General features: G+C 40.4%; 2 protein-coding genes across 3 annotated transcripts in view; both read right to left on the bottom strand.

The window, feature by feature from the left end:
• Positions 1 to 7,407, bottom strand: part of ANKDD1B (ankyrin repeat and death domain containing 1B) — a 50,433-nt gene extending 43,026 nt beyond the window's left edge. The window contains 2 exon segments of the mRNA XM_067730217.1: positions 2,659 to 2,762; positions 7,218 to 7,407. Coding sequence (XP_067586318.1) covers positions 2,659 to 2,762; positions 7,218 to 7,407 — 294 coding nt within the window.
• Positions 7,408 to 13,782: 6,375 nt separating this feature from the next.
• The window catches only part of POLK (DNA polymerase kappa), a 62,628-nt gene continuing 58,608 nt past the window's right edge, over positions 13,783 to 17,802 (bottom strand). For both annotated transcript variants that reach the window (XM_067731030.1, XM_067731028.1), the window contains 3 exons: positions 16,207 to 17,166; positions 15,666 to 15,708; positions 13,783 to 15,438 (listed from right to left, as the gene is read on the bottom strand). In XM_067731030.1, coding sequence (XP_067587131.1) covers positions 15,354 to 15,438; positions 15,666 to 15,708; positions 16,207 to 17,166 — 1,088 coding nt within the window. In that variant the 3' untranslated portion in view covers positions 13,783 to 15,353. The remainder of the gene's footprint in view (positions 15,439 to 15,665; positions 15,709 to 16,206; positions 17,167 to 17,802) is intronic.

The following is a 17,802-nucleotide window of genomic DNA, read 5'->3' as shown; positions in this document are numbered from 1 at the left end:
CTTTTTTTTTTTTTTTTTTTTTTTTTGCAGTACCCGGGCCTCTCACTGTTGTGGCCTCTCCCGTTGCGGAGCACAGGCTCCGGACACGCAGGCTCAGCGGCCACGGCTCACGGGCCCAGCCGCTCTGCGGCATGTGGGATCTTCCCGGACCGGGGCACGAACCCGTGTCCCCTGTATTGTCAGGCGGACTCTCAACCACTGCGCCACCAGGGAAGCCCAAGATTCCTGGTTCTTGAACGGCCATAATTTTCTATCAGGTGCTTGTGTTTTGATTATTTATCTACTATTTGCCTAGCCTTTGAAAGTAGTGAGAACTGTATCCAGCATAATCTTGCATTTCTCTACTGTTAGATAATAGAGAATTTAGCAATCAACTGGAGGATATGCCTCAAGCTGAAATCCACTGCGTAACCTATGACTGATTGTATGGATTTCAACTAGAGAGTAAAAGCTGTATTTCTCTGGTATGCAATCATAAATAATGGTAGGACATGTTGATAATACCTAACAAAAAATCTTCCTAGAAGTTCAATCCATATATGGTTCTTTCCTCTGTAATTTTTGGACTGTAAATTTTACTGAAGCAAACAAATCAAGAAAGAGACGGAAGGAAGGAAGGAAGGAAGGAAGAGAGAGAGGGAGAGGGAGGTAGGAGGGGAGGGGAGGGGAGGGGAGGGAAGGAGGAAGGAGGGAGGAAGAAAAGACACACAGAGAGAAAGAAAGCTATAAATATCTTTTGCTTCAAAGAAAAGCCAACTTGGTGCTCCCAGGATGTCTAGAGACAGTCTGACATGCTTCAGTCAATGGATGTTTTGCTTGTAACTAAAACACATGTCATATTTCCCACATTCTAGATACTGATCTTGCTTCCAAAGAATTTACTATCCTTTGTTTCTCATAAATAATTTATTGCAAAAATTGAGAACTGTTTAATCTGATTTCCTTGGTAGCTAAATCGGTGATAAACTAAATTTGAGTTACCCTTGCTATTTTCTGCAGTCTAGAGCTATGTCCTAGTATGTCAAATTTGGGCTTATAAACTCCCCTTTAACTTTATTCGTGAATAAGGATGCAAATCAAAATACCATCCAAGATAATTCAATAAAACCACTTCCATGTTTTTTCATTTCTGTCATCACAGATTTTAAGGAACTCTACAAGTAACCATGTCAACAATTTGCTGTAAACAGGACTAAAATAGATGTCATTAGAAAGCATAATATAATTCATCAGGAGTTTACAATAACTTGCTACACTGACTGTAAGTTTAAGTGTACTATCTCTCTAAGTACTTTAATATAAAAATATGGTTTAAAATATCAGAAAGTTATATGGAAAAAATTTTCAAATGGTTATAAAAGTACACTGGAGAATCTATTTCCTGCTGCTTGGAAAAATGATTATTGCTTTACTTATTCAACAATTAATCTAGATATTACCTTAAAAGATCCTTGCTTATTTCTTTAATTTTTGCTCCCTTCCTTTCTTGATTCCCTTCCTTTTTTTTTGTTCCTAAAATTGTTATGCTGTAAAAATTTGCTATTTTTCTACTCTCTCTAGGATGTCTGTGGACAATGAATATGGTATACACAGGTAACACATCAGACATACACATGTACACATACACAATATACACAGACACATAAACTCCCACATACACATAAACACAGATCCCCTCACACACACACATGTACAACTGTTAAACACCCTTCCACTGCACATGATGCATGACCTCAGTTTCTATGACCTCATTGCCTGGGATAGATCCAGCTTTTGTGGAACGTCAAGTTTACACTCTTTGGGAGCCCTCTTTAAAGCCAGAGTCAGAAAGCTTAACGGATTACAGTTAAAATTTCTTACTTTTTCAGATTTTACAAAATCATATAACAATGGAACACACTGCTAGATTCCTCCCAGTGCCTTGGAAGGAGTCTGTGCAAGCAGGTGTCTTAAAGTTTATGCTTCATTTGCATTACATCCACCTCTGCCATCCCCACAAATTGTCCTAAACAATTGACACAGCCCCCAGTCTGTTCACTTTGATAAACCCTGCCTGGTGGGGCTGTCAGGAAATCCCCACAGCAGCAAGCAGTAGGAAATCCATGTCTGTCAGTGGGACCTCTCCCCTAAACCCAGGCACTTGAAGAACAAGTGAGAGCCAGGTTTCAGAAGAGGCCTCACTGCCCAACATGCAGATGAACTATATTTCAGAAGCAATAAAATGCAAACCCATACTCTCCATTGGATTTTAAATTTGGACGGCCCCAACCATAAAGGACATCACTGGCGAGAAAACAATGATGAACCGTGTAGCAAAAGATGTTCTGCCTTTCCAGAATGTTTGAGGCCAAAGTGATCCACAGGCTATGATCCAGGACCAAGTCCAGGCCCATAACCTTGACAGTTGGCTTCACTGTCCACCCACAGACTTAGTACAGCTGCACATAAAGACCCTGGACGCTTCCCCTTGGAATAGATCAGTTAAAACACCCAGAGCCTCTTCCACTGCTTGATTCCACCTTTAGCTTAAACATTATGGAATTGCCAGCAACGGAGCTCTCCCTCATCTCATTTAGCAGAATCACTTTTATTTTTATTTCAGTTGGACTGTGTAAACCCACACCACTGTCACTTGTCACATCTGTGATTTCTACTCACATTGTTCACAGCATTCATGTTAACCTTCTTTTCAAACAGCTTCTCCATAAGCTCCAAATTATTGCTTTTAGCAGCATTCTGGAAGCTTCTCTCATTTGGCAGCACTAAAAGCAAGCAAGCAAGCAAGCATGACAGGGAATTTAAGAGGGCTGAAGAGAAAGCAAACCTCGTGTGGCAAACCTTGGAACTAAAAACTTGAAACAGCAGCCTTGAGCCTTTCGCATTCTGCTATTCTGGACGTGGGAACTTTCCTTCAGTATTTCAAGTATTTCAAAGCTGTATTATCAAGATTCCACGTTCTCCTCATGCTGCAAGTGTTTTCACAGCCTTAAAAATCTTCCTGGTCCCAAGCAAAACATTATTCCAAAGGACCACCCTGAAGTCAGCAATGCAGTATCTAGCTCTAGGAGGTCAGAGGGTGGCCATTGACTTCTCAGGGGGTGTTGTTTATAAGACGTTTGTACAAGATTACTCAGGGAGGAGCCCAAATACTCCATGCAAGCTTATAGAGATAAAACTGTTGTCTGCAGAACCCTTTGCAGATGCCAGACCTGCAGAAACAGAACCTTAAAATACAGCACATCATATAAATATACATGAACGAAGGCTAAAAGGGATGAACCTGTTTTATTCTCATTTATATGAAAGGAGATAAAAGTGGATTCACACTTTTAACTATAAACATTAACATTACTATACACTATGAACATTATATGTCACACACAAATACATATTCAGATGGCAGGTTTTATTAAATAGCCTAGAGGAGATTCCAGGATTTACTGAGTTGTTTGTTTGTTTGTTTGTTGTTGGTTTGTTATTGTTCTTTTGTAATGTAAAGGAGCTGGAAAGCTCTCAGAGGACAATCACAACATTGGGGAATAAACTCAGAGTTGGGATGATGTGAAATCAGCAACTGACCATCTCCAAAAAGAAAGGACCTAAGAGAGGTTTTACAGATTTTTTTTTTTTTTTTTGGCAGCATTGGGTCTTTGTTGCTGCGTGCAGGCTTTTCTCTAGTTATGGCGAGAGGGGGCTACTCTTCGTTGCAGTGTGTGGGCTTCTCATTGCGTTGTCTTCTCTTGTTGCAGAGCACGGGTTCTAGGCATGCAGGCTTCAGTAGTTGTGGCTTGCTGGCTCAGTAGTTGTGGCTTGCTGGCTCTAGAGTGTAGGCTCAGTAGCTGTGGTGCACGGGCTTAGTTGCTCCACAGCATGTGGGATCTTCCCGGACCAGGGCTCGAACCTGTGTACCCTGCATTGGCAGGCGGATTCTTAACCACTGTGCCACCACGGAAGTCCCTATAGATGTGTTGTTGAGTAGTTTCCCTAGCATCTGCCAAGGACTTTTCAGCATGCTTCCAAGTCCAGTCAAAGACGAGGGAGTATCTTCCTGGGAGACATACACATTCATTCTATTGCTTGGCTCTTCCCATTGGGTTGGCCAAAAAGTTCATTTGGGTTTTTCCATGCCATCGTATGGAAAAATCCAAACGAACTTTTTGGCCAGCCCAATACTGCTACTCTTGCTACCACTCTAAGTAACTTCAACATCCAGACAGATGATTAATCCAACACTTTGGTCTCTCAGTTCCCTAGCCCCCTCACCTCCAATAATCTTTTCCTCCACCTGACCTCAGCCACCTAATTTCAGAGTCATACTCTTGACATGACTATCATCACTACATCATAATGAGACAGGAAGGGGGCAGGGCACAATCTCTAAAAGAATGACATAGCCTGAGGACAAGACATAAACTGATTAGAACCAAATAGGTCCAAGATGGCAGATGAGTTGACTTCCACTAGACCTTGAGCCTCAGTATATGCTCAGCTCATCGTAACACATCAGCACCGCTAAATGAGACACCCACAGGTGCCTTGACAGTTCCAAGGCCGACCATAAAGGTCAAAAAGTGGGCGGTGGCCCAATTCCTGGAAATCCCCACCCCTTCCCCAAAATAGCTGGAATACTCCTCCCACTCATTAGCCTATGAAATTACCCATCCCTATAAAAACGGACAAGCCCATACCCTGGTGCCTCTTGCCTCCAAGATGCCCCACACTCTGTCTATGGAGTGTGCATCTCCCTGAATAAACCTTCTTTCACTTTACTATGGCTCGCTCTTGAATTCTTTCCTGCGCAAAGCCAAGAACCCACACTTGGCAGCCGTCCCAGGGACTCGGACGTGACCTGGGATGTGAACATCCTCCCGCGCCCTACTCTCCTTCCTGCAACAAGAACTACACTACCTCTGACATCTTCAAGAGTCCCATTCTCTGACCATGGACTCATCCATTCAGCTCACCTGCTCTAGTTTTCCCAGTCCAGAAATTTTGCGACCTCATCAAGTCCTCCATTCCACTCTTCTCACCGTCTTTTTATATTATCCATCCCTTAGGCCCTTACTTCCCTCCTCACCCAGTTTAGATCCTATGGTTCATCTTTGAACCACTTCCGTGCAAACACATTTACCTCCCTCACCTCTCGCTTCCTTCATCCGACTAGTTGGCAGAATCCAAATTCTGAGATTAAACCCAACTGCTATCTGCTCCATTTCTATACCTGGACAGCTAAAAGTCAACCAATCTACCTACCTTCATTTATACCCACACTCTCTGTTTTTATTACTGTTACAATCAATGAAGCATCCCTGTGCCTTCCCAAGGCCAACCTCTCCACTTGGGATCTAGATCCCATCCCTTCTCATCTTTTCAATTATTTCATCTATCTCCTGGAAATTATCCTCCTTCTCCTCTGCATCATTTAATGTCTCTCCAGTGGACTGTTCCCTTCAACATATACAGAGGTGCTATAATACCTCTCGTGTAAAAAAAAAAAAAAAAAATCCCTTAACTTCACATTCCTTTCCAACTGCCATTCCACTTCTCAATTTCCCATTACCCTCAAACTTCTTAGAAGTGTTCTATAATGATGTTCTATAATGATGTCTCCATGTACTCATCTCACCATCTCATCTCAACCTATGCTAATCAGACATCATGCCTATTGCTCCACCAAAACTGCTCTTATCAGGGTCACTCCATCTTGCTAAAATCCAGTCATCACTTCTCTGTCATGTGCACTGAACTCCTGGCAGATCTGACACAGAGGACCACATTCTCCTTCTAACACGTTTTCCTCCAGGCTTCTGTTAGACCACTTGTTGCTTTCCAGTCTCTTTCACTGGTTCTTCCTCCTCTGCTCGATCTCCAAATGTTGGAGCACCCTAGGGTTTTTATAAAACTAACAACCTGATGGAACAGACATTATTACCCCCATCTTACAGATGAGGAAACTGAGGCTTAGAAAAGTTAAACCACTTGCTCATGCCTTAAAGATAATAAATGATAGAATTGTCCTAAGCAGCCTGAATTCAAAGCCCAAGCTTCCAGTCACTGCATGTGTCCAGGGTGTCAGTATGGGAGTGTACTGCTGAAGTAGAGGGCCAAACTGCCCACTGGCCACATGCTTTAGCTAACACATTCCGCTGGTTAGGCCGCACTCCTCTCAGCTCCTTCTCCTGGTTCGTACACAGCCTGGCCACAGCTCCTTGCCCCAGTGTATTAATCCAATGGGAGGGGGGTTCTATTTCCAGGTCCTTATCCCTCTTTGGTATATCCCTGAAATAGCAAGTCAAGACCTTACTGTGCCCGGAAATATGACACATGGATTCTAGTCTGTCCCTGAAGTTGAGTATCTTGCCCCTTTTCTACCATATCGATAAGGAAAATTAAGGGACTTCCCTGGTGGTCCAGTGGTTAAGAAACCGCCTTCCAATGCAGGGGATGCGGGTTCAATCCCTGGTTGGGGACCTAAGATCCCACACGCTGTGCCGCAACTACCGAGCCCATGCACTCTGGAGCTTGCGAGCCATAACTAGAGAGATACCCACGTGCCACAACTAGAAAGAAGCCTGTACGCCACAACTAAGACCCAACGCAGCCATAAATAAATAAATAAATAAATATTTTTAAAAATTTAATTTTAAGGAAGTTTCTAAGACAATTAAAAAGCACCATAGGGCTTCCCTGGTGACGCAGTGGTTGAGAGTCCGCCTGCCGATGCAGGGAACACGGGTTTGTGCCCTGGTCCAGGAAGATCCCACGTGCCGCGGAGCAGCTGGGCCTGTGAGCCATGGCCGCTGAGCCTGCGTGTCCGGAGCCTGTGCTCCGCAACGGGAGAGGCCACAACAGTGAGAGGCCCGCGTACCGCAAAAAAACAAAACAAACAAACAAACAAAAAACCCTCTTTCCTTATTTGTAAAAAGGCTTAATCATTTCTTGAAAAATTCTTTTCCTTAATTTGAAAGGGTAACACTTTCCTTCCACCCACAGCGCAGGGTTAACCGGAAAAAAACGTACTGAGAAATGTGAGCCAAAACTTCGGTGGGGGTGGATCCCAAAGCTGAAAACTAGCCGTCAGAGGGCACAGGGATGAGGATGCGCTCAGGTCCCTTCCCGCCGCGGCCTGAGCGCTGCACCCACACTGCTCAACCAGCTCCCCGCGCCCGCGCGGCGCCGCCAGCGCCGGCGTCTCCAGGCCTTGTTCCCAGACTCACGGAACTCGTGCTCGGCCGCCGCCTCCTCGCGCCGCGGACGCTCTTGCTTCGGGATCCGCGCCAGGCCTCTCCAGGGCCGGGCCGCCGCGCCCCTCAGGTCCTCCCGCAACCCCTTGGCGGCCTCAGCCTCGCCGAGCAGCAGCCCCCTTGCCGCTTCCCTGCGCCCCGGGGCGCGCCGACCCGGCTCCATGTCCGACCCCAAGGCCCTCAGGTCCCCGGGGCCGCTCATCCCCAGGGCCGCTCACCCCCGGGGCCGCTCTCGGCTGCGGGCGCTTCTAATGGCGGCTCGCCCCGGGTCTCCAGCCCTGGCCGGGCGGAGCTGCCTTCAGGTGTGGCGTGATTTGGCTGGGTTCACGCGAGGCAAAACGTTCTGAGAAAACTACCGGCGCACACTTAGGCCGTTCTTCGTACAGTTGGGAGAAGTGTCGAGGTTTGCTTGATAACCAACACTATCGGAACTTAAGTATTGAATCATTTTTAAATGGGCTTCCAGAACTTTCTCTAGAATAAAGTAAGACTCAATAGCCTCTCTGAAGATGGAAAACCTTGGTACCCCATTTTAATGCAGTGGTAACCTACTGGACTCCCCATCTTGGGTTTTATTTCTTTCTTAGTGGTTTATAAAATAAAGAATTGATGAAATATAGTAAATTATTCTGGGCAATCGTGTGCCTAGCTAAAATTCTAATAATATGGAAGAAAAGTAGAATATTGAAGGACAACCAGGATATCTCCATTGAATCCCTAGTACATAAGCACTGTTTGATGGATTACAAACAAATAAAACCATGGCACATCTCATGCCTGTGGATGGGTTCAGAAGTTAAATTAGAAGTTGAGCATATTCTAGGAGTGAAAAAAAAATTGAGTCCTAATAAAATAGAACTAGATCTGACCCCAGAACTGACCCACCTTTGTGGTACACACAGATGGATATGAGTGATGTTAGGAAAGCATTGTCTATAAAAATGCACAAAATGGTTTAGAGAAGGGAAGGAAACTGATGAAAGCTGAGAAATAAGTTGGAAGGCCAGAGGTTAGGCAACCGTTGGGGATTTGACAATAGGAATACAAAGAAGTGGGTGTTTTCAACAGGCTCTACAAGGGTAGACAGAATTCAGTAACAGATATGGGTTCAGGTGAGGTTGTGTGTATGTGTGTGTAGTATGTATATACACACATATATATATGGTGTATGCACATCTCTGCATATGTATATGTAGGTATATATGGGTTTGAAATCATAACAAACTTAAGAGACCGCGATTACAAGGAAGTGTGAAAACTATTTGCCTCTGAATTATCTTCTGTCTCCCTAAGCCTTTTGTAGACAGCAATAATTAGAAAATAAATTACCTCACACTTGTAAGGGGAGCAGTCCAATATACGATTTAATAAATGGAATCATGTTTTCAATACTCACCATAATATCATTTGAGTTTTTCTTAAACAACTGTTAATCCAATTATGTATTACAAAGCAAAAGTGATTATCCCTTAATGATTCAACAAAAAAACAGCTTTTGCTTCAGGGGTATAAACACCACCTCTCTGTGATGTTCACTAGAGCCCTACCAGCACCAGGTATGCTCAAATGTATTACTGCTTTTCAAAACGGGACATTACTGGGACTTCCCTGGTGGTCCAGTGGTTAAGACTCCACCCTTCCACTGCAGGGGGCACAGGTTCAATCGCTGGTTGGGGAACTAAGATGTCACGTCCCACAAGGCATGGCCAAAAAACAAAGGGGAGATTACTTATGAAAAAAAAAAAAAAAGCAGACAGCAGGCACCAGGTGTGATTTTCAAAATGGAATATTTCCTCAAAAATCATTTTTTTTAGCCCTAGGTTAATAGTCATATTTTGAGCCTTTTTCCAAATATTTCCAAGCTACCCCAAAAGAACACAGTAATAAAACATTTATAAAGCAAGCAATTACCCAATAAAGGGAACAATCAGTACAATTCTCTCTTCCCAGAATGCCCATCCTTAGGGCCCAGCTTGACTGCAGCCATCTACGTCGGCCACCCTGTCTTTACAGAGAAAATTAGTATGACAGTAATACACACCAGTCTTTGGGCAAACATTATTTATTCATTTATGGGTCAACAAATGATAGTTAACACCTACTGAGTGCCAGGCTTTACACTTCACACTTATAATTCAGAGATCATTGAAAGACAGTCCAGCATCTCTAGCAGCCTACAACCTAGAAGGGAGAGACCGCAGCAAAGCCACAACAAAGAATGTTTCAGTGTCTTCATAGAGAAACAGGAGCACAAAGGAGTGACTAATCAGTTTTCCTACGGGACAGAGAGCCTTTCTTGAAGGTGGTCCTTGGGATGAGTTGAAAGATGAATAGCTGTGTATGGTTACTGTGTATGGAGAGGGCAAAGGGGCATTCAGGAAGCACATTCTGGGCAGAGGGAGCAACTGAGCACGACACCAGAAGGGAGAAATAGCTTGGTTAATTCAGGAAACTGCAAGCTATGCAGTGTGACTTGACTGGGCTCGAATGCCAAGCCAGTATTTGGTGGGCACCATGAACACTGATTTTTGGGAACTCGCTTGTGCTGGCACCCAAGAGCCAACTGTTAAATTTTCAGGAACTTTGTGAACTGGTTGACATCGTGTCAATAGCTTGAAATCTGTCATGGTATTTGCACCATAGAAATCATCATACACTGAAAATCAGTCCCCTTCTCAGCTCCCACTGATCCTGGACAGAGTTGAGAGCTTTGAAATCTTTTTTTTGTTTTGTTTCTAATACGAGTGATGTTATGAAAACATTATGGCTAATGTGCAAAAAATGCACAAAATGGTTTAGAGCAGGAGAAGCTGAGAAATCAGTTGGAAGGTCAGAGTTTAGGCACTATTTATTTATTTATTTATTTATTTATTTGGGGTACAAGGGCCTCTCACTGTTGTGGCCTCTCCCGTTGCGGAGCAACAGGCTCTGGACGCGCAGGCTCAGCGGCCATGGCTCACGGGCCCAGCCGCTCCGCGGCATGTGGGATCTTCCCGGACCGCACGAACCCGTGTCCCCTGCATCGGCAGGCGGACTCTCAACCACTGCGCCACCAGGGAAGCCCTAGGCACTATTTATTAAATAGTAAATACTTTTTGTACTGAGCTGTCTAAAATGTCCATACCCAAGCCAATACTACTCTATTAGTGTACGGTATTAGTTACTACAGCTTTATAATAAATCTTGCTATGTAATAGGGCCTGTCCTTCTACCTTCTTTTTCTTGGGCCTTTGCTCTTCCATATAAAATTTACGATCTACTTAACAACTTCCAAGAAAAACCATGAGAAGTTTTGTTTTGAATTTTATTGAACTTATAGAATAATTAGGGGAGAAGAGTTATCTTTAAGATATTCTTCCTATTCATAAATAGGATTATTCTTTTAATTTACTCAGAGTGCTTGTCTTTCAATAATATTTTGTAGTTCCTAAGTACTTGCACTTATTTTTTTTGTTTTTATTTTTTTTTTGCGGTATGCGGGCCTCTCACTGTTGTGGCCTCTCCCGTTGCGGAGCACAGGCTCAGCGGACATAGCTCACGGGCCCAGCCGCTTTGCGGCATGTGGAATCTTCCCGGACCGGGGCACGAACCCACGTCCCCTGCATCGGCAGGCGGACTCTCAACCACTGCACCACCAGGGAAGCCCCTTGCACCTATTTTGATAGATACCCGCCCCGCCCCCCCACAACCTGCTGCCCCTTTAGGTCCCTTATAGATTATTGTCATGAAAGAGATTTTTATATTTTCTAATTGGTTATTACTGTTGTACAGGAATGCTACTGATTTTGTACATTGATTCTGTAGCCATAACCTTATTGAACTTTTTAATTAAATGTAGATTTTTTTTTTTTTTTGGCTGCGCTGCACAGCATGTGGGATCTTCCCTGACCAGGGATTGAACCTGTGCTCCCTGCAGTGGGAGCACGACTCTTAACCACTGAACCACCAGGGAAGTCCTAAATGTAGATTTTAAAAAATGTAGACAAACACATCATCTGACAATAAAGTTATATAGTTATTTTTTAATAGGTGAGGCACAATTTACTAACAGAACCTGATTTTGTTTGGGTGTAGCAACGTAGCCAGCTAAAAACTACATTTCCAGGTTCCCTCTAATATGGGGAAGCCACATGACACTGTTTGGTCAATGAGATGGAAGTGGAAATTGTTATGTGGGTCTTCCAAGAAAGCTCTTTAAAATGGGACAGATTGGCCCTTTTGTCCTTTTTACTTCCTCATCTTCCTACCTGGAACTCATGTGTAAGGCTGGATATAGAAAAGTCCATCCACCTTGCGGCCAGAAGTTGGCCATGGGAGGCCAAGAAAATCAGACTGTGAACCCATCTTTGAACTATCGAGCCAAAGTTAACCAATGAAATTTGTGTTTTGTGGGAACACTAGAACTGATTTTTTTTTTTTTAAGACACTGATTGGGTCTCTGTAATTCACAGCTGAAGTAAAATTCTGAAGTGATACAGAAAGCAGTGATACAGAAAGAGTGCTGAAAATAACAAAATCTAATATACAGAATTGGCTTAGTGTTTGAGGGAGGGGCTTTGAGGAGTGGCGATATATATCACAGGTTGGGAAGCTGGTGACTTGTTTGGAGATGATAAAATATTTGGTCAAATTGTCAACTTTGGCAATTTGACTTTGGAGAGCAGACCAAATGCTGATTGAGGCTGTAGCATTAGGGGAAACATTAGGAGAAAAACTCAAAATGTTGTCATGGGATGACTCTTTCTTGCTGTGTTCATCAGCAAAGTCCTAGCAGAGAGAAATGTACTTTTTCTCTGTTGAAGCTAGTAGCCTGCAGAGATGAAGGAGAACATCACCTTACTAAGGAAAGCGGTTCCTGCCATTTTTTTTTTGTGTTACTTTTTATCGTGATATAGGTCACATATGAACAAGAATCTATAAAATACATACATATAGTTTAAATAATATTTTTAAAATAAACATCCATGCAGTCACCACCCAAGACAACAGAAGACTGTCAGCATCCCAACAGCTCCCTGTGCCATTTCTCAATCACATTCCCTTTCCTCCCCACAGAGGAAGTCATTGTTCTAACTTTGGGGACAATAATATACTTGCTTCTCTTAATAATCTGATCTCATATGAATACATCCTTAAAGCAATATACACTGTTTTGAACTATATAAATGGAATCATGCCGATGGCATCCTTCTATGATTTGCTTCTTTTGCTCCACATTATGTTTGTGATATTCATCCACCTTCTGATTAGCTATTTCCTTCATTTTCACCACTGTGTAGAACTCTACTTTTTGAATCTACATGAATACACAATGGTAGAATCTAACCATTCTACCAGTGCTGAATATTTGATTTCCACTTTTTGGCTATTACAGTGCTGCTATGTGCATTCTTGCACATGCTTTCTAAAAAACATGTCCACTAGTTTTCCCAAGACATTGTATCAGTTATGGCTCTGGCAGGAAAAAAATTGTATTTTGAGATGACTTTTAAGAAAGGGACCATTTACAAAGGTGTGGGCAGGGTGTGGGGAAACCACAAAAGATAGGGCAGCACCTCAGGGCTAGTAAGGGCAAGGCTCTGTTGCCACCCCTAGGATGAGGGGGTGAGGGCAAGGAAAGGATTATCAGAACCTGGAGAGAGAGCAGAAAATGACATATGAAGAAGTTGTGACCTTTCGTCAGGGGACTTAGCTAGCTTGACATGATTCTTCATAAAGGTATATGAGGGAATAAATAAACAACTTCATCTTCTTTCCTCCCTGAAACCTTCTGCAGTGGCTGCCCACTGCCATGATGCCTCACTGAACTTAAAGCAGGGTGGAGGGCACAGAGTAAAATCAGGAGGGCAAATGGAAGATAACCAGCAAAGGCGTATATTTAGGAGTGCAGTTGCTGGGGTGTTGAGTGTGCACATCTTCAGAGTTACTGAAGGAGGACAAACCGTTTTCCAAAGAGATTGTTTTCAAATAAGAGTTCATATTGCTCCATATCATCACCAAAACTTAATATCATTGGATCCTTTCATTTTGTGAATCTGGGAAAGGTATTACAATAACTCTTTGTGGTTTTTTTTTTTTTTCATTTCCTTATTACTAAAATGGCTGAGGATGTTTTCATGTTTCTTGGCCATTTGGATTTTTTTCTATGTAAAGTGCCATCTAAAGACTTGTCCAAATTTCTACTGGCTGTCTGTCTTTTCCTTAATGATTCATAGGAATCATTTATATATTCTGGATTATATATATACTGGATACTAGTATTTTGCCAATTATATGTGTTGCAAATATGTTCTCCCAGGTGGTTCCCTATATTCTGACTCTCTAAATAGGTAAGATTATAGGTGCTTATTCTTTGTGGTTTTGTTGTATTTTCTTTTAATGCCCCCAAACAAAATTATAATAAAAAGAAAATGAGTTGGATTATTAGACAAAACAGAAAAGGATGTGGAGAAAATTCTGGGCAAAGAAAATAAGAGTGAAAGCAACAGAGGTGGGAAAAGAGTGGAAAAGTAAGGAAACCATTTCTACTGGCTAAAGATTAAACATTTAAAATTTCATTTTAAATTTTTATTAAATATTACTAAATGATAACATTCAATTAAATGAATCATCTAAGTGAAAATAATTTAGTATTCACTCTAATGTTGAAAACACAATAAAAATGAACTTGAAACAAAATAGAATAGAAAAGAACAAATATGGTTCCATCTACTTTTCAATACATTAAATCAGTGCTTCATTGAACTTAATTTTGTAGAGAATTAATGTAAGTAAATCACACAATCAAGAAGTGTAGCTCTACAACTAGGTATTAAGCATAGCGTATAATAATATTAGGCATGAAATTGGTATGTTAATAAACATTAAGCCTAATTTTAATCCATCTAGTAATTTAAAGTCAAATTACCACTTTGGCCAAAGGTTGTGCGAGATTCTAATTTACGCTACTCCTAAAACATTGTCTTTATACATTTAGGTAACGAGCTATAAAATATGAAAAGAAACAAAAATATGAGAACAAAAGATTCAGTTCCTTAAAGCAGTAATAGAAAATGGGTTCCATCTTCATGTTTCAATTAAATAATTGTTTTTTTGATAAAAACTCCTCTATTGATAGCACAAAAATATTTGGAACAACTACTTAAGCTAACTACTGTTAAGCTGTCTTCTTTCGCGAATATTAATGAAAACATGATAGAAATATAACTAAGATAAATGAGGTGTTTTAACACACATTAATCTTTTGAATTGCACATTCTTCTCCAGAAGGTCATAATAAAAATGAAGTGAGTGTACAATTTATCCTTTTTTTACAGATTTGTGTAAAGTACAAATATAACTGCCAAGAAATGAAATATTGCTATTTAAAAGTCTTAGATAAGAAAATAATTACCTTGAATCTTAGACTAAATATTTTTTTAAAGTGAACCAAGTGCTTATTCATTAAAGAAATTTTAAATTAAAAAAATCAAATGAATAATCATATTTTAAACAAAAATTCTTTTAACACAGCAAATAATACTGTGACATTATTTTCCTGAAGGTAACAAAACCACTCATGCTAGTTCTGCTAAGCTAATACTCTTCATAGAACTTAAGATAAGTATTAATTATGAATGTTCATGAGGTATCTGAAGATACTAGGAGCTAAAATATAATTATACAAAGTTGTAGAAGATACTAAGATCAAACATAGCAGTCCAGTGCCAACAAAGTGGTTAAGTGCTGAAAAATTCTTATGCTAAAGTAGGTTTATCTGAACTTCTGAGAGCCCTTATAAATGTAAGTTTTTATATTCACTATAAAACATAATAAAGAAGGAAATCACTTCCTGATCCCATTCCTAACTTCTCATTTTAAAATTGTCTCTAACAGAACTGATTTCCAATTGAAGTATAATGGAAGTGGAATTCTCATTGTTATCAAAAAAATATACAGAAGTAAATTAGTATATATTCCAAATTCATATAAAGGAAATGTCATTTGGGGAGGGCTTATTGCACTTGCCTTTCACTCAATGAATCTGTAAGCCTGGAATGAGGAAGAATACATTCATTGATTATAAAATAACAAGTTTCAATCAAAAATTAATGATAAAATGTTCAAAGTTCATTTAAAAAATATATCAAGGGTGTGTCTGGGACTGTTTGGTTTTGTTTTCTTTGATGCCGAGTACTTTGTCGTCAGTCCTGGCCTGGAATAAAAAAGAACATGCAATTAAAATGCATGAAGAACTACAAAACAAAAAAACATAAAATAATAAAATGCATGAAGAGATTTAAAAAATTGTTTATGCAAATAATTGATTTTAAAACTTTTACTTAATGATTTCTAAAAGCAAATTTTAACATTTCTTAAAAATCAGACCTCAAAATATAACAATTTTATAGCCAGCTTTATTAAAACTCAAATTAGCCATACCTGTTTGCTTTTGTTCCAATCTTCTGTACTTTGCCTGAGTTATCTTTAGAGGGAAGAAATTCCACAATGAATAACATGAAATAATTAAAAAGCTTTCGAAAAATTTGAAGAGTTAAGGTTGACTGATTAAAGATAATAAAAACCTCCTTGGTACTACATTGTTCGAATTTATATATACCAGAAACTAATGTATAGCATAATTTCTTTGTAATTTACTTGTTTCATTAGTATTACAGCTGATTTTGAAGTTGGGTTAGAGTCGGAACTACCAAAAAACAAATTAAAGAGGCTTTTTGGCTATATAATTATAGTTAAGTTACCACTGTGCCTTGGCAAGTGTTCTCTGAAGGAATTTCTGTTTTGATTAGATCACTCAGCTCCCTAAACCATTGAGTTCATTCTGTGCTAAATCAAGCCCAAACCAGAGGTTTCCCAAAATTTTAAATCTAATGTCTTCAGCTAATTCTAACCCACCGTTAAGGTAACATTTTCCTAAATGGCAGCGTACATGAACTATGTAAACTGTAAACTGTAAACTCACCAGTACTTGTGGTGCTTTCTTTGGGTTGGTTAACTGGATTAACCTTATCTCTTCTCAGTTCCTGGATAATGCCTTTATTTAAGCAAACATCTACATGCACATTGAATAGGGTAAGATCTGAAGTCTTTTGTTCTAGGTTACAAACAGGACAAACGAGGACTTGGTCACTGATCACTTCATATAAATAAGGTTGTAGGGGCTCGTTCCTTCCTAATGACGCAACATCTTCATTTTCCAGTGAAACAGCGCAACAATTCTGAGGATAGTGTTCCATATTAAACGATTTGCTTGGAAGACTAGAACATTCCTCTTCACTGTGCTTATTACTTAGCACATCTACACCTTCTGTATTAGATTGATTACCAGTAGTCTCTGCCAACTCTACAGAATCTACTGATGTGATCTCTGCATTCTTCTGATGAGTTTCACAATCCTGCTTCTCACAGACAGAAACAAAATCATGGACATTTTCTTTCTCGTTCACTTCTGTAGAGGAAGCATGTGAACGTGAGGACATTTTAGAGTTTCCACTGATGGAAGGTCCATCAAGACACGCATCTACATGTTTATTAAAGGCTTCCAGACTGATGCTTCCTTGCTCCCTGAAGCAAACAGGACAAGTAAATATATGGCAGTTACCTGAATTCTCCAATGTTTCTAAATTCTCACTCATCCTCTTCTTTAAAACTTGGAAGAATCGTGATGTCTGTAAACTTTGTTTATCTACAGTTTCACATTTAAATGTGTCCTGGTAGCTCCAATTCCTTTCAGATCGTTTTTTATCAAAGAAACTCTTCTTATGGGACATTTCTAGAGGTTTTAGAAACTGATCTTTGTCAGTTTTCTCTGGTGTACACCTGGTGGCTGACAGGGCTTGGTTTCCAGGCTGTAAGAAGCCAATAATGCTCCTTTGTTGGCATTTCTTCTCCTCTTCATTGGGAAAACCAGATAGTCGCACCCCTAAATTAAACCAACCGTAATTAATCCATTTCAAATTCAATAGAGACATTTTGCATAATACTATTATAACACATATGAAAAAGGCTGTTTAGCCAGAAATAATAAGCAACACTGTCTTTTCTGAATTAAAGGATGCTTTTTCAAAGGTGGTATTATGAGTAGAAATTAACTTTCTTCATAAAGCTGGGTATAGTAAATAGTATCTACTGGAGTTAGCATGATTATATAGGTCTTTCAGTTAATACCTGACACATGATACCACTAAATATCGAGTAACTAATTGGAGTCAATTGCATAGATTCTTTAGCTCCTTTTTTTGCAATAGGCGCTATTTTTTAGAGCAATTTTAGGTTCTCAGCAAAGTTGAGTAGCAAGTACAGAGAGTTCCCATATACTACCTGCCCCACACATGCACTCCTCCTCCACTATCAACATCCTACACCAGAGTGGTACATTTGTTACAATCAATGAATCTATACTGACATGACATTATTACTCAAAGTTCATAGTTTACATTAGGGTTCACTCTTGATGTACATTCTATGGGTTTTGACAAATGTACAATGACATGTATCCACCATTATAGCATCATACAGAATAGTTTCACTGCCCTAAAAATCCTCTGTGCTCTGCCTA

This window comes from Pseudorca crassidens, chromosome 3, assembly GCF_039906515.1.
Source record: "Pseudorca crassidens isolate mPseCra1 chromosome 3, mPseCra1.hap1, whole genome shotgun sequence".
NCBI classification, from domain to species: Eukaryota; Metazoa; Chordata; class Mammalia; order Artiodactyla; family Delphinidae; genus Pseudorca; species Pseudorca crassidens.
This window is presented reverse-complemented; position numbering and strand designations above follow the sequence as displayed.